Source organism: Glycine soja, chromosome 18 (genome assembly GCF_004193775.1).
Source record: "Glycine soja cultivar W05 chromosome 18, ASM419377v2, whole genome shotgun sequence".
In the NCBI taxonomy this organism is placed as follows: Eukaryota; Viridiplantae; Streptophyta; class Magnoliopsida; order Fabales; family Fabaceae; genus Glycine; species Glycine soja.
In genome coordinates, this window is record NC_041019.1 from 46,626,805 (window position 1) to 46,647,883 (window position 21,079).

Here is a 21,079-nt window from a genome sequence, read left to right on the forward strand (position 1 = left end):
AAGACTTTTCTTCAGGAGACACACTAAGTGTTCTTTTCCAGGCTCTACAAATCCTTCTGGTTACTCCATATAAATTTCTTCCTCTAAGTCTCCATGTAAGAATTTCATTTTGACATCAAGCTGTTCAACCTCCAAGTCTTGTTTTGCAGATAGACGAAGAATTGCTCTAATGGATGTCATCTTCACCACCGGTGAGAAGATTTCTTCAAAATCTATGTTTTTCTTCTAGTTACATCCTTTCACCATAATGCAAGCCTTGTACCTTTGGTTTGAGTTGTTGTCTTCATTCTTGAGTTTGAACACCCGCTTGTTTCTTAATGCTTTCCTTCTTTTTGGTAACTCCACTAGATCATATGTTTGATTTTCAACTAGGGACTGCATTTCTTCTTTATCATCTATCTCAATGGCTTCCTCAAAACTTTGAGGTTCCTCATCATCAGTGAGATTGACATATTCATCAGAGAAATACTTCTTTTATGGTTGTCTGACTCTTATTGATCACTTCACTTGGGATTCATCTTCCTTCTAGACAGTCTCCATTGTTGATTCTACCATCATTTGAGTTGGATGCTCCATCTGACTCTACTACATCTGATCAAGTTGTTCTATCTTAGGAGGTTGCTCTGTCTAATCGGTTTCTATCATCTGAGTGGGTTTTGGCTCTTTTAGAAAAGTCTCTCCCTTGAAGTTTCTCACTATGGGCTTTGACTTCTTAGATCGTTGGATATCATGTATTGTTTGATCTTAGAAGAACAACACATCTCTACTTTGAACAATCTTCTTGTTTATAGGATCCCATAGTTTGAATCCAAGTTCATCTCTTGGTGAACCAAGGTATATGCACTCCTTCGCCTTAACATCAGGCTTTGCTCTTTCATCTTTCAAAATATGGACAAAAGCCTTGCACCGGAAGACTCTTAAGTGACCATAAGAGGCTTTCTTTCCAAACCAAACTTCTTCTAGTATATTTCCATTTAAAGGTCTTGAAGGAGACAAATTGATCAAATCAATTGCAATCTTCACTGCTTCACCCCAGAATGTCTTGGGAAGTTTTGAATGGGAAATTATACATTTGACTTTCTCTGTAATTATTCAATTCATACTTTCAGCTAATCCATTCAACTGAGGAGTTTTTGGGAGGTACCTTCTCATGTTGTACCTCATCAGCCTTGTAATATGCCTCGAATAGGCCTCTATATTCTCCACCATTGTTTAATCTCAAGCATTTGAGCTTTCTTCCAATCTCTTGTTCTACTGAGGCATGAAACTCCTTAAAATTTTGAAGAACTTGACCTTTCGTCTTCAACGGATAGACCCACACCTTTCTTGAGTGATCATCAATGAAGGTAACAAAGTATTGGGCACCATCAAGATACTTTTCAGACATTGAGCAAACATTTGAATGGACAAGATCTAGGATTTTTTTTCTCCTTCTGGCCTCATCTGATCTTTGGAAAGACACTCTGCACTTTTTACCTGCAAGACAGTCTTCACAAGATTCAAGTGGCTGGCCCTTTATGTTTGGAAAGTGATCCTTTGTTAGAAACTCCAAACCTTTCTCACTCATGTGACCCAATCTCTTGTGCCATAATTCTTTTGTTGTATCTTGAGTAACATTCATCTTCCATTTGTATATCTTTCCTTCCATGATGTACAAGGAGTCTTCCTTCTTACCTCAAGCAATGACCATGCTTCCATCTACCAGCACCGAACTGGTATATCATCCCAACTTCATCAAGCTTTCCTGTTGAGATAAGGTTTAAACAAATCTCAGGCACACATCTTACTTCCTTCAGCACAAGCTTGCTTCCATTTTCAGTCATCAAAGTTGAAAGTTGAAAATGGAAGTTGAAAGTTGGAAGTGGAAGTTATTGGAAGTTGGAAGTTTGAAATTTGAAATTTAAAATTTGAAATTTGAAGTTTGAAATTTGAAATTTAAAATTGAAATTAAAAAAAATTAATTAAAATTATATTTTTTTGGAATATAAATTATTGTGTATAGTTAGTTGATTGATAATTTAATTAGTTTAATTTGAAATATTTGTTGATTGATTGAAATTGTGAGAATGTGTTTATATGTTTCGATTAAGTTAATTTTCTTTCTCAAAGCATGAAGTTTCCTTTTAAATATTTTGATAATGTCTATGATTATTATTCTTCAATATTTGTGTTGATTATTTTGATATGATTGAATATATATATATATATATATATATATATATATATATATATATATATATATATATATATATATTTAAAATGATTATGCATAATTTTTAATGTGATATGTGTCATTTATGAATGGTTATGTATGGTTTTATATCTCTTGTATGATTCTTGCATAATTTTTAATATGATATGTGAATTACTTGCTTAAGGTTCATTCATAAAGTTTTTCAAAATCCATTATGTTATATTTATTTATTTTTATATAAGAATTTTCATATATAAAGTATCTTTTTGATTCTGAAAAATGTGTTATCAAGCATGAGCATGATAAAGATATTGAGCATGTAGGTTTCAGAGAAAATTATGATTACATGATTGATTGAGTTCTTTGAACTTTCTAAGTTTTTAAAATTATCTTTAACAAATCTGAATGTTTGGTAATGCCTGTGATCTATATCCTTCAATCCTTGTATAATTCTTGTTTGATATGTTTGAATTACTTGATTGATTGTTCAAAATATTTTTTTATGCTTTTCAAAATTATTATATTGTATTTCAAATAAAATTATTTTGATATAACCTTCTATGTTAATAAAAACTCATCTTGGTAAGTGTAGGTAGTCAATTAGCACTTAGTCTTAGGAAAAAGGTGATTGTGTTTTAAAATTTGTAGATACTAAAAGCAAACTTGTAGACATCTTCACAAAACCACTAACTAAAGATTATTTCTACAACATTAGAAGAGAATTATGACTTCTAGATGCTAGTGACTTATCCAAATAATCTATATTATTATGACATTTAAACAATTTAGTATTTCTTTATTTGCATGGTTTGATTGAACAATTATGAATTATGTTATATGACTATGTGGTTTTTATATATTTGATCTATTCATGTTTCTTGCTTCATGATTGGTATATATTCTTCAATGTATGCCTTGTGAATGATTAATAGTATATGTTTGTCTTATACTTGTTACGCACTTTGGCTTTTTGTTGATGCCAAAGGGGGAGAGAAATAGGGAATAAATCAAGAACTCACATAAGTAATTAACTTAATTTCAAGTGAAGCATAAACTCAAAAACAAAGGGGGAGAATTCATGTGAGTGGACTAGGAAAAAGTGTGTCTATGTGTTTCTTGATTTCAGAGTTGTCATCATCAAAAAGGGGGAGATTGTAGAAGCAAGCTTCATGATGAATCAAGATTGATTCAAGGTGTTTTGATGATAACAAAGATGATGACAAAAAGCTCAAAAGTCAAGATCACTTCATGATAACAAAGATGATGACATTCAAGAACGAGTTCAAGATTGATTCAAGAACACTTCAAAGATCAAGAGGAAATTTGATTTCAAGAATCAAGAATCAAGATTCAAGAATAATCAAGATCAAGATTCAAGACTCAAAGATTCAAGAATCAAGAGAAGACTTAATCAAGATAAGTATTAAAAAGTTTTTTAAAACATTGAGTAGCACAAGAAGTTTTCACAAAATCATTACCAAAGAGTTTTACTCTCTGGTAATCAATTACCAGATTATAGTAATCGATTACCAGTGGTTTTAAAACATTAAGATTTTCAAAATTCAAATGAAGAGTCACATCTGTTGATGTGTAATCGATTACACCTTTATGGTAATCGATTACCCGTGATTGTTTTCGAAAAATTCATTTCCAAAAGTCACATTTCTTCAAGTGACTTATTTCTGAAGTTTCTTTCAAAAGTCATATCTTTTTAAGTGATTAGTTTTAAAGGAATTGCCAAGAGTTACAAGTTTTTACTTGAGTCATCAAGAAACTATAAATATGTGACCTTGGCATGAAACATTTACAATTATCACATTCAGATCCATCATCTCTTTCAACCATTCTATCTTTCAATCTATCTTTCAACATCTTCTTTCATTTCTTTCAGAACTTTCTGGTTTCATCTTCTCTTCATCTTTCTAAAAGTTTTTGTTCAAAACTTTCTCTTCCAAGAAAAGTTCTTTGTTCAAAAACTTGTGTTATTCATCTTTTTCATTCCCTTCTCCTTTTGCCAAAAAGAATTCGCCAAGGACTAACCGCCTGAATTCTTTTTGTGTCTCTCTTCTCTCTTTTTCAAAAGAACAAAGGACTAACCGCCTGAATTCTTTTGTGTCTCCCTTCTCCCTTGTCAAAGAATTCAAAATGACGCAGTCTGAGAATTATTTTGATTCTTCCCTTTCACATAAACAAAAGTTTTCAAAGGACTAACCGCCTGAGAATTCTTTTGTTTCCCCCTTCACAAAGTTTCGAAGGACTAACCGCCTGAGAACTTTCTCTTAACACATTGGAGGGTACATCCTTTGTGGTACAAGTAGAGGGTACATCTACTTGGGTTGTTGACTGAGAACAAAAGAGGGTACATATCTTGTGGATCAGTTCTAGTGGAGGGTACATCCACTAGGTTGTTCAAAGAGAACAAGGGAGCGTACATCCCTTGTGGATCTTTGCTTGTAAAAGGATTTTTACAAGGTTGAAAAGAAATCTCAAGGACCGCAGGTCGCTTGGGGACTGGATGTAGGCACGGGTTGTTGTCGAACCAGTATAAAACTCTTATGTGTTTGTCTCCTTCTTCCCTACTCTTTTAATTTCTGTTGTGCACTTTAATTCTTGCTTTTACTTTTGGTTAAGTTTCTTTTCTATTCTTCATTTACTTAACAACATAGTAAAAGCCTTGGAAGAGTAAATTTTTAATTAGTAAAGGTTTAGGAATAATTAATTCAACCCTCCCTACTTAATTATTCTGAGGCCACTTGATTCAACAATTACTCAAGTCTTTCTCTTTTCTTATGGACTCTTCATTTAGCAAACTATCTGTGACATTGTCCATGCTAAGCTTTCCATCTAGTGCAGAGTTGCTGAGAGTGACAACCAATATGTCCCAACTCTCAAGCAGAGAACTGAGGAGTAGAAGAGTTTGTAATTCATCATCTATATTCATATCTACATTCTTTAATTGGTTAACAATACCTTTGAAGGTGTTAAGATGTTCAATAATGTTCTGACCTCCATATACTCCAACTTGACCAAGCGTCTGACAAGATGAGCTTTATTCCTCGGCGCCTTCTTTTGAATCAAAGATTCAAGCTTTGTCCATAACTCATACGCATTGGTATAAGTAGATACATGCTCAAACAAGCTTCGGTCAATATACCTACGAATCATAGCTACAAACTTCCAATTAAGGAGCTCCCATTTGTTGTCCTTCTTATCCATCAGTTTATTCTCATTGGTGATTTGCTCGTGCAAATCCTTGCAGTACAGATGGTCTTCCATCATCGGCTTCCAATAGGAATAATTTTCTGCGGTTAGCTTGAGCATATCTCCATCATGAGTGACAACTTCTTCCATCTTGGGAAACACCAGCACTATTTCCCTCTCTGTAGACTCAAAATAGGCACTTAGTGAAAACGAAAAACAAGAATACATGGTAAAAAAATGACACCAAGAATTTTTAATGTGGAAAACCTTTTCAATGTGAAAGGTAAAAACCATAGGACCAAGCCAGTAAATATCTCCATTATTTAAAAGTAAGATTATAATGACTCTCTTAATATAAGAGAATACCTCTCAACCTCATCCAACAAGGATGGTTTACAATTTTTTTCAATTCTCACCAAGTGTGGCGGAAACTATAATTCTCTTTCTCTTAAAGAAGAATAGAAGAACCTTTTTTTCTCAATCTCACTCTTGCTTTGCTTCTCATTGGATAGGATGAGATGGGATACTCCAACTCTTCACAAGTCTCTCTATTTATAGGAGAAGGGTGTGTCTTCCTTCAAGAGTGAGTGATAGATGTCAACGAATGAGTTACATTCACAAAGCTCCTTGTAACTCTAATATTCAATTTCCTGAGTGAAGTGTGTAAATCTCAAGGTCAAAGGAACCAATTCCAAGGCCTTGGAAAGTGCTCTACAAATTTCTATACATGTCTTGGAATGAGCTCTTCAATTTCCCATGTATTTGAATTTGCATGTTTACTTGAATTTGAATTGATGCAATCCTACCGCTAAGGGCATTGGAGAGAAGACTCCATGGGAAGGTCCTAGAGTTCTCATGAACCTTAGGGTAAATTTTGGGCCCATGAGCTCAATATGAGCTCACTTATCTTTGTACATATTATATTAAGGTTTCATTATTTTTGGGTCTTGTATTTAGGGCTCCATAGTATAGGGAGGGTATGCTAGTAATGTAGAATTTTTTAACCCTTGTATTTTAGGGCACCTAGACCAGTTTTTGTATTAGGGGTAGTTTTATAATTTCACATATTAAGTGTACTATTTGATGTATGTGTGTTGGGAGATAAATTTAATTGAATTGGGAGAAGCCCAATCCAATTAAATTTTGGACCATCTTAAAACGGAGGTAAGCATTTGCTTGCTACACCCCATTGCCACATCATATAGTCACACTTTGTGCATGTCCTTCATGTTTTACATGTCTCATGATATCTAAGCACACTTAGTGGAGAATCTTGGACTTGATCTTGAATTAGTAGGATGAACCATAACTAAAATTCACTAATCATAATTAGTGAAATTTTGGCTCCAAATTTGGTTCCATAAGTTCAAATTCAAGCGAAATTTGAATAGAAATTCAAATTTCTATCCAATTTTGTGTGACACTTAGGTTATAAATAGAGGCCTTGTGTGCGCATTTTTTTTAACTTTGATCATTTGAGGATTACACTTCAAAAGTTCATACCTCGTTTGAGGCATAAAATTCTTTGCTCCTTCTCTCCTTCTCCCTCCACTCATCTTCTCCTACCTTCAAGCTCTTATCCATGAGTTCCTATGGTGGTGAACTTGTTCTTGACTCATCTTTTCCTTGAAGTAGTGTCTCCATTCACCTTTCATCCTTCTCCATTCTGTTAATTGTTATTCATGAGTATTAAATGCATTAAAAATAGGATAAAAAATAACAATGTACCTCTAATTTATGGTTTCTTTTGTGAGATTTGTAAATAATTTATTCTTGTGTGAATTTATACAGTTGAAACTCCATTTTGATGACCAATGTTGAACTTAATTGGATTTTTAGGCTAAAAGAATAGAAGATTTTGAAATGTTACTGAAGGGCTCGCTCAGCAAGGCAGATTGGCTAAGCGAGGCTTATCTGCTTAGCGAGAAAGTCAGCTCGCTAAGCAAGTACAAAACCCTAGAGAATGTTAAGTCAGAGAGCAGCACACTTAGTGCACAACCAGCCCACCCAGTGAGGATGTTGTCTCTTCTTGCGCTTAGCGCATCCAAGCTCGCTTAGCGCCCAGCCACTAACTCTCGCTCAATAAGACATGCTCACTGAGCGAGCCTTCATAAGCTGAGAAGCCCAAAAGTCTTTAAAACACTGAGAAAGAAAGGGAAATAAAGAAGGAAGAAGGAAGAAGGCACCAAGGCTAAAGAAAAGACATTTTCTTCACATTTTTACCATTTCCTTTCATTCCTACATCATTTTCACTCTTGTATTAAGCCTTCCTTGCTAATGGAGCGCTAAACACTTCATTGTTGGGGAGTTTTTCCACTGAGCACTCTAGATGTAAAACTTCTAACTATTTATTTAATGTTATTGCTAGTGTTCTCTGCTTCTAACTGTGTTATTTTACATATTTGTGGCTTGATCACCCATTTATATGCTTTGTTAGGTTTTGAGTATTGGAAAATGCTTAAAGTCCTTAGAACTTGGTAGAGCAGCTAGAAGTCTATATTTCTAGGAATAGTTTGCCGTAATCTAGTAAATATTGCATCTTTTGCGTAGTGCAGCTCACTTAGAATGAGTTTGTTGAGGAATCAAGAACGAAACTAAGAGAGCTAGGCTCTTTTGCGTGAGGAATTGCGATTAGATTAATTTAACGATGCAAGAACATTACAGTAATACTAAATAGAGAAAAACTTATTTAGTTACATCAAGAGAAAGTTTAGTAGAATATTCCCCGACGTTTTCATCTTGATATTTGTTCTATTATATAGTTTTGCGTTTGTCTTGTCATGCATTTTTAAGTTTAGAAAAACTAATTCAAGAAATTTGAAACATGAATGAGTTCCTCTACTTTATTTTACTACAATTGAAAGTGTTTACAAACTGAATGTGCATCATCTAAGTATAACAAATTCCCTATGAACACGATACTCAGATTTACCATTTTAATTACTACTTGGACAAATTGGTGCACTTGCCAATAGTTGAACACATTCCGCTTACATTGATCTTCAAGAAGCAAAAGACTCCATTGATGAATAAGATCCAAGGCTTACAAGCTCCACATGGAGATACATCATGAACCAATCTTAATTAAGGAGGAATTTCCAACAGTTTGTAAATTAGACAATTATGTAATTTTAAACTAAGACTGAGCAAAGAAAACAAACACTGAAAATGGCAAGGAAAAGTGAATGTAGGAGTTGATTGTGTTGGGGGCTCCTTACCGAAACTTCTCTTGATGTGATTTGGGTAATTTTTCTCTAGTTATCAGCTTCATCCATTAAAGTATTCCTCGCATGAGAGAGGCTAATTCCCCTAGTTCCTTTCTTAATCCATCAAGAACTAAACTAGTTGAACTACATGATTAAAACAGATGTGCAATTCAACTAAATTGTCAAACACTATCCCTAGTAGTGAAGCATTTTAGATGTTCTTCCCAGTTCTAAGGATTAACCACATTTTCCAATGCTTAAACCCTAACATAGCATATAAATGGATTATCAGACCAAATACATGAAAATAAACACAGAAAGAACAATGAAAATAATAATAATATTAAATAGAGTTTGGTGGAAACCTCTCCAACAATGGGTTGTTTAGCCCTTCACAGTCATGAAGGGCTCAACTGTACAAAAGGGTGTAAAAGATTAAGGGATAAGGAATGAAGATAAATCCATGGAAGAGAATGAGCTCCCAATGGTTGTCTTCTTCCTCTAGCTCAAGCTTTAGAACTCTATATTTTATCATAACATGAACAACCCTTTTTTACTCTATCTTTTTCACTTAAAAGCCATCCTGAGATGGAGATTTGGTGAATAAGCGCTGAGCGCGCCTGCGCACTACTTTGCATGACTGCAGATTCTCCATGCTTCTTCTTCGTGCTAAGCGTAAACCCTCCCGCTAAGCAACAACAGCTCGAAGATAGATTGGCGCGTTAAGTGCGAATCTTCAAGCTTCAACTTTTCTTCTTGTCCCTTGCTTGTATTTCTGCAAAATAAAAACCACCAAACTAGTATGAATTAGCAGTTTAAGGCACCTACTACACAAAAACTCAGAGGATGCCGAAATTCCATTGATTCACACAAAAAGAAGCAATAAAAAATAGAAAAATATTGCTAATTCTTATATGTTTTAATTACGTAATCTACTTATACACATTAGTTATGAGTTTACTAGAGTCAGAAAATCAATTCCACAGAACATGCTTGAAAGCAGTTAAGCAAATATTTAAAACTAGCAATTAAGGGGTCTGGAGAACAGTTATCATAAAATCAAATCATTGTGTAAGTTGCTTAAAACAAAAAATTGAGATTCACGGATTAAAATTGAAAATATGCTTCATTCAAGTAAAACTAAGATCAAAATCCTAAATATACATTTTCAGTCCAACTCTACATGTATATAAACTAGATAATTTTCAGATAAAAAATTTTCAGTGGAAAAGATCAATTATCATTTTCTACATAGCAATTGAGTATGACCAGTCAGTCAATTATGTGCAATTTCTAGGTGAGGGAGTCAATTATGTTCTTGAATCTCAATAAATCACTTTTCGAACTGCTTGTTCTCATTTGAAAGCAATGTGTTGCAGGTTAGATAATGGAGCATTCCGAACCTCTATTTACCCTTTAATGACATTACGAGACTAATTTGAATTTGGAACCCATATTTACTAACACATCTATTTCTTTCGTTGTTATCTGCTACAACCACACTGTAGGACTACTGCCTGGTGTGGCTCTGGCGGTTGGATGGTGAAGAGTTTTGGTACATTGTATGTGGAAAAAAAAATCTTATTATTTCTGAGTATATTGATGACCATATGATAAAAATCAATGGGAAGATGGTTTGAAATTAACAAGACTTTTTTTTCTAACATGTTTCAACTGTACAAGAGAGAACAATGTTGTGAATTGATATAATACTCCTAATTAATTTTTTTTCCTTTTTTTCTCTATTTTTCTTATCACTATATTTCATTGTACTATATATCGTGCTAAGAGTTTTCAATTTGAATTAACTTTGTTTCGATTTTTTTATATAATTATATATTTGGTGAATTTATTAGCAAAAATGTTTTTTTTATCCGAGTGTTTCTTTGTTCGGAAGATGCTAGTTTTATGCTCTTTTGGACAAGTGAGCTACTACCAAGTATGTCTGATCATAGTGTCGGGGAGCTGATGGTTTATGATGGGGAGGTTCTTGAAAAATGACTCAATCCTTGAGTCGGTATCAATAATTAACATAGTATTAATATCATATACGAAGCATATTATTACCCCTTAATTTAACTAATATTTATAAGAGATGTTAGTATATCTTGATTTCTCAGGAGTTGAAGAAGGAGCTTAAGCATCGAGTGTTGTATCTCGATTGTTAGACAATAAGGGTGATGTGTGTAGGTAGTTGTTCTAGAGGATTTTTGTTATAACTCTACTACCCCCTCCATTCATATTATTTTCATACAACTTATACATAACCTTTATTCTATCAAACTTAGCAAAAACACATGGAAATCATTCTAGACATACAACTTGATATATTACATATTTCCAATTTTGAAAACCTTGCTCAGATTATCCTTGATAAAGTAGTAGCAATTCATGCTCACCAATTCCATGTAGTAAAACCATGCCTGCCTCCAGTAAGGATTGATGTATAAAGCTGCTGCAGTTACCAACAATGTTGATATGTATGACACGGCAAAGCTCACACAGAAAACATACATATCCAACAAACTATCATTGTCTCCATCAGTGTTTGAGTCATTTGGTATAATAGTAGGTGGAGGATTGCAACTCTTTGGCAGTGGAGGACCACAAAGGAACGGATTACCCTCATAGCTGCTTTCATCAAATGTGGAAAATTGTCCTTTAAAATCAGGTGTTGGACCTGATAAGTTATTGTGTGCCACACTAAATACTTCAAGTGATGTTAACATGCTCAGTTGAGGAGGAATTTGACTGTTTAACATGTTAAAAGAAAGATCCAAACTCTCTGTTTGTGCCAACAAGGAGAATGTAACTGGAATTTTCCCAGTTAAATCATTGTGGGATAAGTTCAATGCTCGAATTTTTGTCAAGTATCCAAGCTCAAATGGGATATTTCCCTTCAGTTTATTGTGAGATAAGTCAATTCCAGACATATAAAAAAGGACTCTCCCGATGTAAGTGTCAGTTCTTTCCTTTGTAGTGAAATTTGCTTTCTCTTGCAAATTTAGAGTTGGTCCCGATACCGGTGTTGGAGATTGGGCAAGGTCCGGAGATTGGGCAAGGTTATTGGGATCTGGATCAAAGGTAGAAAATCTTGCTAACAAGCTCTTCAGGTACTTATTCTCAAAAGGCATTTTACCTAAGCATTTGGGGATAACACCAGAAAAATTGTTATGAGAAAGGTCTAGCATGTTTAAATCTATCAACTGGCATATCTGCTTTGGTATATCCCCCATAAAGTGATTACCTTTTAAAAGGAGAAAATTTAACCTTTTATAACTAAGGTTATGTATCAGATCTTGAAGGTTGTTAGATATTTCATTGTAGCTAAGGTCTAACATCACTAAAGAAGATTTTCCATGGAACATTCTTTTGGGCAATCCACTTAAACGATTGTTGTTCAAATGGATAAATGCCACGGAAGAATTTGCAAATGATGGAACAAGACCAATAAAATTATTTTGGGAGAGATCTACAGAAGTTAAATCTTCAAGTTCTCCAAGTTCTAATGGAATGGATCCTTCAAAATGGTTATTAGACAAACAAATTTCGTACAATCCTGACAAGTTTTTTATAAGGCTTGGAATCTTTCCCACCAAATGATTATTCTTTACATCCAATGAAATGATGGATGCGTTAAAAATGTTGCTTGGGAGTCTACCGGTAAATCTATTATGGTTCAATAACAAGGTCTCCAAACCATTAGGGATATTCAAAATAGGTCCCTCAAGCTTATTGTTTGATAGTTTCAAGAACCTGAGTTGGTGACCAACTCCAAATATGTCCTTTGGTATCTCTCCAGACAATTGATTGCCAGAAAGATCCAATGAATATAATGAGTTCATTTGGCCTAACTCATGAGGGATTGAACCTTGGATGTTGTTTCTAGACAAGTTAAGAAAATGCAAATTTGGATAAATTGAACTGAAATTGTTGCTAGGGATTTGGCCAACTATGATATTGTCAGAAACATCAATTTCCCATATGTTAGGAAGGGGACGCATGGGTAGCTGGAAAGTACCAGTGAAAGAGCAATTTCTAAACAGAACATGGGTCATTTTTGTGTTGTTTTCCAACAACCAATGAGGAAAGTCTCCTTCCAACTTCCAACTACTGAAATCTAGTCTGATTAAACTATTTTGGTAAAGGAGAAAATTTGGGAGTGGAAGAAACATAGTTTTAGTTGTCGAAGACACAATAAGCTCTTGTAACTGAAATTTTGGAATCCAAGTTGGAAAACTATGTTGTGAGTCCAATGAGACTTTGTTTCCTTCACCATGGATGAACTTGATCTTTGAATGATTGGCAAATGGTGTGAAAGAAACAGGAACTTCAAATTGGTTTTCTATAAAACCAAAATATTCAAGTGATGTAAGGCTTGCAATGTTAGAATCGAAATTTCCAATGAAGTGATTATAAGATATTTCCAACTTCTGGAGAGACGTCATGTTAACAAAAGACGAAGGAAGTGGTCCCTCAAATTTGTTGCCGGATAGATCTAACAACTCTAACTTCTTTAGCTTAGACCAATCTGAAAAATGAAATTTTGACACATAAAAAAATCCACCTTGTTAGTGACATAATGAAAAGGATGATAATATTTGACCAAACTAAGAAAAAATTGTATAAAATAAATGTGATGAAAAAAAAACAAATAATATAATTACCCGCATGAGGAAGGGTGCCATTTATATTACAATAATAAAGAGACAGAACTTTTAAAGATGTCAATTTCCCAATACTTTTGAAAAACTCATTCTCCATGTTATTACTGAGGTCCATTGTCAACTCTTCTAGGTTACTTAAATCCTGAAAATCTGCATAATATAAAAACAAAATTTGATATGAGCCTCAATGTGAAAAAATTTTACCCATAGAAGTTCATAAATATTTGTTACCTCCAGCAACAATTGTTCCTTTAAATTCATTTTCTCCCATTGAAAGCATCCTAACAGATGAAAAAGCTCGCAACGACTTTCTTAGCTTGCTTCCATCTATCATATTCCCATATAAATGAAGAGCATCCAATCTGCGTAGACTTTTTAAGCCTGAAAGATGTAACGTGATCATTAACTAAAAAAATGTAAAGACGTTTTAATTAGGTAGATTGTGACAAAGCGGATGAGTCTCAAATATAAAGGAGACATACATTTTGTTATAGATGTAAATAAATGAACTTCGACCAAGTAATGGGATTCAATAACTTGTAAGTATCATGAATTTATCCATGTCATGTTCATGCTAAACAACGAATTAAACTTTTTAATTGTATTTTCATACATACCTTGATGGACCACAAAATCACTAATATTATTATAACTTAGATCAAGAATCTCCAAGCTAGTCAAACCGGATAATCCTGTAAGAGATAAATAGAGAACCAATCACTAAACCATCATTTGTGTAGAATAATACTTTTCTTCAGTTATATAATTAAGTATATACACATGACAACGTGTTTTAATACATTAGTGATTCTTATTTTCATATAAGATTATCACCTTACGTAAGAATGATAATAATCAATAATAATCGTTAGATTGAAATGAAGGACCTAAATTAAAAATATTTTAAATTCAAATTAAAATATAATTTAAACATCAAATTTTTTTAAGATTCACTAATTACAAAATTAAATATCTAAAATATTTAATTTATCACGTCCTAAATTACCTTAAACTATGATAATAATCATAAACTATCATTACAATTATTATCATAAATTATTCTTGTTGTCATTATTACTACAATGTCACTATCAAATGTTATAGTTAGTATCACTACTATCACATTCTGGTGGCAACAATAATTATAACAAGAATCACTTTGGTGGTCACAATTGTAGATTTAAGACATTTTAGAACATAATAAATTATATATTTTATATATTTGATTTTTTTATTTATTAAATCTTTTAAAGATTTTATAATTAAATAAAATTTTAACTTAAATTTAAAATATTTTTAATCTAAACCTTCCATTCTAATATCTCCTTTTATATATAAACGTATAAGTCTATATGTATTAACTCTCATTTTTTTTTATCAATTTCTGTAACTACCCATATTCACTTCTTTAATATTTCTCTAACTACCTTTTTTTACTTCTCTCTGTTTGATGCTATATTTTTTTTCAATATTTCATTTATAAGTTTTTTAACTCCGGAGATTTCTCTCTAAAATTAATAATTTCAAATCCTTATATCAGTTTATTTTTAAAGTTAATATTAAATATAATTAATTTTTTTAACTTTTTAGATTAATTACAAGATATTCAAAATTAGTAGTTATTGATATTAAAATTTATAGAAAAAATCATAATATTATTGGCAGATACTTTATAATTATTCACAATTGTTAAAAGGTTTATTTTAAAAAAAAAAATTATCGTTTCAAATTTCTTAGGGATAAATTATGTCTCTTTTCAAATTTCTTTTGATGTGCTATATATGTCTTTATTTTTTCTATAAAAAACTATAGTCTCTAATTTTTTGGGATATATCATTATCTCTTTTTCAAATCTCTTTTCATTGAAACACTGGCAACTCATAACAATACTGACAACTATTGCATGGGTGAAACACTGGTAACTCATAAAAATACTAACCGCTTATATTCAGCGATCCTTCTAACTGATTGCTGCTTAAACCAAGATATTTGAGACATTCTAACCCATTTAATGATGGAAGAAACTTGTTATTTAATCTGTTTTCCCGCAGATCAAGGGCTTGTAAACCGGTTGGCCACGTAAATCCACCGTTCCCTGATAAAGATTTGAAAGAAAAAAAAAAATCCACTCATTAGATTCACATAAGAATAAAAAGCAATTTTCTTGGAGCCATATTATAATAAGTAAATTCTTGTTAATTTTTTTTAATTAAGCAGATATAATTCCTCGATCAAAAGTCAATTATTAATCCTCCAAGGTAATTATATATTTAAAGGAATCATCTTTTGTAACAAGTAATTTTTCATATACATGGATCAAGCATTAAATGTATAATCATATGCTAAAGAATAAAATTATCTACTCATATTGGTAAATTCTCATTAATTTTAGTTCCAATACTATAAATACCGGTTATTTTGGATCTTATCTTCAATTTTTTTAAATCCTAATTTTATATAAAATTATTTATTTTAATTCTTTTCCTCTTATTCTCCATTATCATTTTGCATAAAAAGGGATTAAACTAAAAAAATGTTTTGCAAAGTAAATAATTATTATGTACGATAACTACTATTTTAAAAGTAACATCAATAATGATTTCTAGTTTGATATGGAAAAAGAATAAATAATTAAGATTGATATTAATTTAGTGCATTAGAATTATTTTCAGAGAAATTTTTTCTTAATTTTTTATTTTTCAAAAATAATATTGAAAGTAAATTAAATTAAACCCATAGAATATTGTGATATAGCATTGATCTCTATATACAATATATTTAAATGTTAATGTGTACTAGACTCTAATTAAATCGTTATTTTTAATATATTTTTTTATTCATAAAATGAAAGATAAGTATTATAAATTATTTAATACTATATTCGTAAATATACATAACTATTGCAATTAGATATATTTTTAAAAAAAAAAACAAATCATCAAAATTTTTAAAATGGAAAATATTTGGTATTCTAAAAATTGATCTGGAGATCAATTTACAAGATACTAAATATAAAAGACTTGAGGGATGAAAGTTCATAGAGAGCAAAATCACACGTGGTTGAAGTTGTTATTAGTTAAGTTAAGGACCTCAAGATTCATTAATGATGAGCATAAACATACAAGGAATTGAATATGTAGTTTATTACATTTTAGATACATTTTACCCCTGAAGCAATCAACAAATTGCTCCATTAAAACACCACTAATGGCAAAATGTAAAGATGTTTAATTAGGTAGATTGTAACAAAGGGGATGAGTCTCAAATATAAAGGAGACATACATTTTGTTACAAATGTAAATAAATGAACTTCGGCCAAGTAATGGAATTCAATAACTTGTAAGTATCATGAATTTATCCATGTCATGTTCATGCTAAACAAGGAATTAAACTTTTTAATTGTATTTTCTTAAATACCTTGATGGACCACAAAATCACTAATATTATTATAACTTAGATCAAGAGTCTTCAAGCTAGTCAAACGTGACAATTCTGTAAGAGATAAATAGAGAACCAATCACTAAATCATCATTTGTGTAGAATAATACTTTTCTTCAATTATATAATTAAGTATATACATAGGACAACGTGTTATAATACATTAGTGATTCTTATTTTATATAAGATGATCACCTTATGTAAAAATGATAATAATCAATAATAATCATTAGATTGAAATGAAAGACCTAAGTTAAAAATATTTTAAATTCAAATTAAAATATCATTTAATCATCAAAATTTTTTAAGATTCACTAATTACAAAATTAAATATCTAAAATATTTAATTTATCACATCCTAAATTACCTTAAACTATGATAACGGTCATAAACTATCATTATAATTATTATCATAAATTATTGTTGTTATCATTATTATTACAATTGTCACTACCAAAGTAATTATCGTTGGTTGTTATGGTTAATATCACTACTACCACATTGTGGTGGTAACAATAATGAAAACAAGAATCACTTTGATAGTCATATTCAAAATGGTTATAATTATAGATTTGAGATATTTTAGAATATAATAAATTATATGTTTTATATATTCGATTTTTTTATTTATTAAATCTTTTAAAGATTTTATAATTAAATAAAATTTTAACTTAAATTTAAAATATTTTTAATCTAAACCTTCCATTCTAATATCTCCTTTTATATATAAACGTATAAGTCTATATGTATTAACTCTTTTTTTTTTTTATCAATTTCTGTAACTACCCATATTAACTTCTTTAATATTTCTCTAACTACCTTTTTTTTTTACTTCTCTCTGTTTGATGCTATTATTTTTTTTCAATATTTCATTTATAAGTTTTTTTAACTCCGGAGATTTCTCTCTAAAATTAATAATTTCAAATCCTTATATCAGTTTATTTTTAAAGTTATTATTAAATATAATTATTTTTTTAACTTTTTAGATTAATTACAAGATATTCAAAATTATTATTTATTGATATTAAAATTTATAGAAAAAATCATAATATTATTGGCAGATACTTTATAATTATTCACAATTGTTAAAAGGTTTATTTTAAAAAAAAATTATCGTTATAATTTCTTAGGGATAAATTATGTCTCTTTTCAAATTTCTTTTGATGTGCTATATATGCCTTTATTTTTTCTATAAAAAACTATAGTCTCTAATTTTTTGGGATATATCATTATCTCTTTTTCAAATCTCTTTTCATTGAAACACGGGCAACTCATAACAATACTGACAACTATTGCATGGGTGAAACACTGGTAACTCATAAAAATACTAACCGCTTATATTCAGCGATCCTTCTAACTGATTCCATCTTAAACCAAGATATTTGAGACATTCTAACCCATTTAATGATGGAAGAAACTTGTTATTTAATCTGTTTTCCCGCAGATCAAGTTCTTGTAAACCGGTTGGCCACGTAAATCCACCGTTCTCTGGTAAAAAATTGAAAGAAAAAAAAAATCCACTCATTAGATTCACATAAGAATAAAAAGCAATTTTCTTGGAGCCATATTATAATAAGTAAATTCTTGTTAATTTTTTTTAATTAAGCAGATATTATTCCTCGATCAAAAGTCAATTATTAATCCTCCAAGGTAATTATATATTTAAAGGAATCATCTTTTGTAACAAGTAATTTTTCATATACATGGATCAAGCATTAAATGTATAATCATATGCTAAAGAATAAAATTATCTACTCATATTGGTAAATTCTCATTAATTTTAGTTCCAATACTATAAATACCGGTTATTTTGGATCTTATCTTCAATTTTTTTAAATCCTAATTTTATATAAAATTATTTATTTTAATTATTTTCCTCTTATTCTCCATTATCATTTTGCATAAAAAGGGATTAAACTAAAAAAATGTTTTGCAAAGTAAATAATTATTATGTACGATAACTACTATTTTAAAAGTAACATCAATAATGATTTCTAGTTTGATATGGAAAAAGAATAAATAATTAAGATTGATATTAATTTAGTGCATTAGAATTATTTTCAGAGAAATTTTTTCTTAATTTTTTATTTTTCAAAAAAAAAATATTGAAAGTAAATTAAATTAAACCCATAGAATATTGTGATATAGCATTGATCTCTATATACATTATATTTAAATGTTAATGTGTACTAGACTCTAATTAAATCATTATTTTTAATATATTTTTTTATTCATAAAATGAAAGATAAGTATTATAAATTATTTAATACTATATTCGTAAATATACATAACTATTGCAATTAGATATATTTTAAAAAAAAAAACAAATCAAAATTTTTAATATGGAAAGTATTTGGTATTCTAAAAATTGATCTGGAAGTCAATTTACAAGATACTAAATATAAAAGACTTGAGGAATGAAAGTTCAGAGAGAGCAAAATCACAAGTGGTTGAAGTTGTTATTAGTTAAGTTAAGGACCTCAAGATTCATTAATGATGAGCATAAATATGCAAGGAATTGAATATATAGTTTATTACATTTTAGATACATTCTACCCCTGAAGCAATCAACTAATTGCTCCATTAAAACACCACTGTTTATCTTTATTAATTAATGAAATGGAGAAATGATCCTACCTTGGAAATGAAGATCTGAGTCCAAATGAATTCCAGCCAAATACAGCCTTTTCAAAGATGTAAATCCCCCGAGGGATGGCAGGATGTCATTAGTCAAATAGTTGAAACTTATGTCAAGGACCTCCAGATTACGCAACTTTGAAGATAGAGTTTCAAAAACTTATATAGGTATATATGCACATGTGTTGTGGAAGAAGCCAACAAATTGTGGGAAAACAGTACCAAAAATTAGAAGAGGTTGACGACATCATTTTAAAATAAAAAAGACAAATGTTGCTAGCCTCACCGTGGAATGAAGATGTATTCAACTTGTTATCTGCTAAATATAGAGACTTAAGAGATGAAAGCCCATCCAAACAAGATAGAATGCCAGCATCATCCAAATAGTTGCCACTTACGTCAAGGACTTCCAGATAACGCAACTTTGAAGATAGAGTTTCAAAAACTTATATAGGTATATATGCACATGTGTTGTGGAAGAAGCCAACAAATTGTGGAAAAACAGTACCAAAAATTAGAAGAGGTTGACGACATCATTTTAAAATAAAAAAGACAAATGTTGCTAGCCTCACCGTGGAATGAAGATGTATTCAACCCGATATCTCTTAAATATAGAGACTTAAGAGATGAAAGCCCATCCAAACAAGATAGAATGCCAGCATCATCCAAATAGTTTCTACTTATGTCAAGGACTTCCAGACTTTCCAGCCGCGCTGCAAAGTATGTAAATTAAAGTTGAAATAATGAGTATGCCATATAATTAACAATTAAGCCTCGTTTTCACTAAGTAGATCAGATCGACAATGATATATATATCAAGACATATATAGAATTTGTACGAGAGGTTAACCTTCATTCCCTACACAACCGGATATGCCATTCAATGACAAGTCCAGGTTCTTCAAATCTTTGAAGACAACAAAATCTGAGTAATTAATATTGAAAGGCCGTAACCACCACAGAGACAGCAAATCGAGTTGGGCCACTCTCCCAGTGGTGGAGTTGCACTCCACTCGTTCCCATTGACAACAGTATGGGCCGTCCCAAGAGAGAGGGAAGTCAAAACGGGAATTTAGGACCAAAAGAGCATCTCTCTCTTCCTTCCAACACCCTTCACAGCACATCGCTTCCAACAAAACCAAAAACAACAAACACACGCCTACAGTACTCTTCATTTTCCTATTCATAATCATATTCGATCTGTACGTAACACAATCGATTTGGTCTCCTTTAAATAACAAAATTAACACTAACTCGCTATAGCCTATTGTTTGTGGTCCTACGCGCAATCGCCAACTCATAGTTACGTTCAAACGTGGTTGACGGGTTTCATTAATTTTCGTCTCTTGTTATTGTTTTTCTCAATACCATACAAAAAATAAGAAAATGAAACAACACTTCGATTTCCACATCAAGGAAATTGCGTGCAGCGTTCGCATTACGATCATGACTTGCTTCATAATAGCTTTTTGGTCTAAGCCCCAAATTGTACGCTTCATATATATCAGCTATCCAATATATTGTTTGTTCGGTGTTTTTATTGGTTTGCATTCAAGCTAGCTTAATTAGCAGTTAGCATAAACCATGATCACTTGCAAGTTGCAATGTCCAATGCGACAGTGTTGGACAACGACAACTCTATATTTTATTAAGTTGTTTTGTATAATTATATTTAAACTAAATAAAAGTGAGATAAAATAATGCAATAAAAGAATTGATATGACACGATATAGAAA

The 21,079-nt window shown here is 31.2% G+C and overlaps 1 protein-coding gene across 7 annotated transcripts; it reads right to left on the bottom strand.

Moving 5' to 3' along the window:
* Nucleotides 1–10,591: 10,591 nt before the first annotated feature.
* LOC114396195 (receptor-like protein 14) lies at nucleotides 10,592–20,607 on the bottom strand. Of its 7 annotated transcripts, XR_003663245.1 has the most exons (12): nucleotides 20,194–20,606; nucleotides 19,916–20,056; nucleotides 19,630–19,788; nucleotides 19,344–19,502; nucleotides 18,039–18,194; nucleotides 16,686–16,760; nucleotides 15,208–15,363; nucleotides 13,886–13,960; nucleotides 13,500–13,649; nucleotides 13,269–13,418; nucleotides 10,849–13,132; nucleotides 10,592–10,666 (listed from the first exon to the last, which is right to left on the bottom strand). XR_003663245.1 is itself a non-coding variant. In XM_028358102.1 (11 exons), the coding sequence occupies exons 1-11, from the start codon at nucleotides 20,534–20,536 to the stop codon at nucleotides 10,932–10,934; spliced, it is 3,765 nt and encodes a 1,254-aa protein (XP_028213903.1). In that variant the 5' UTR covers nucleotides 20,537–20,606; the 3' UTR covers nucleotides 10,809–10,931. The 7 variants fall into 7 exon arrangements, 1 of the variants encoding a protein (XP_028213903.1); XR_003663247.1 differs by lacking the exon at nucleotides 19,630–19,788; XR_003663246.1 differs by lacking the exon at nucleotides 16,686–16,760.
* Between the last annotated feature and the right edge of the window lie 472 nt (nucleotides 20,608–21,079).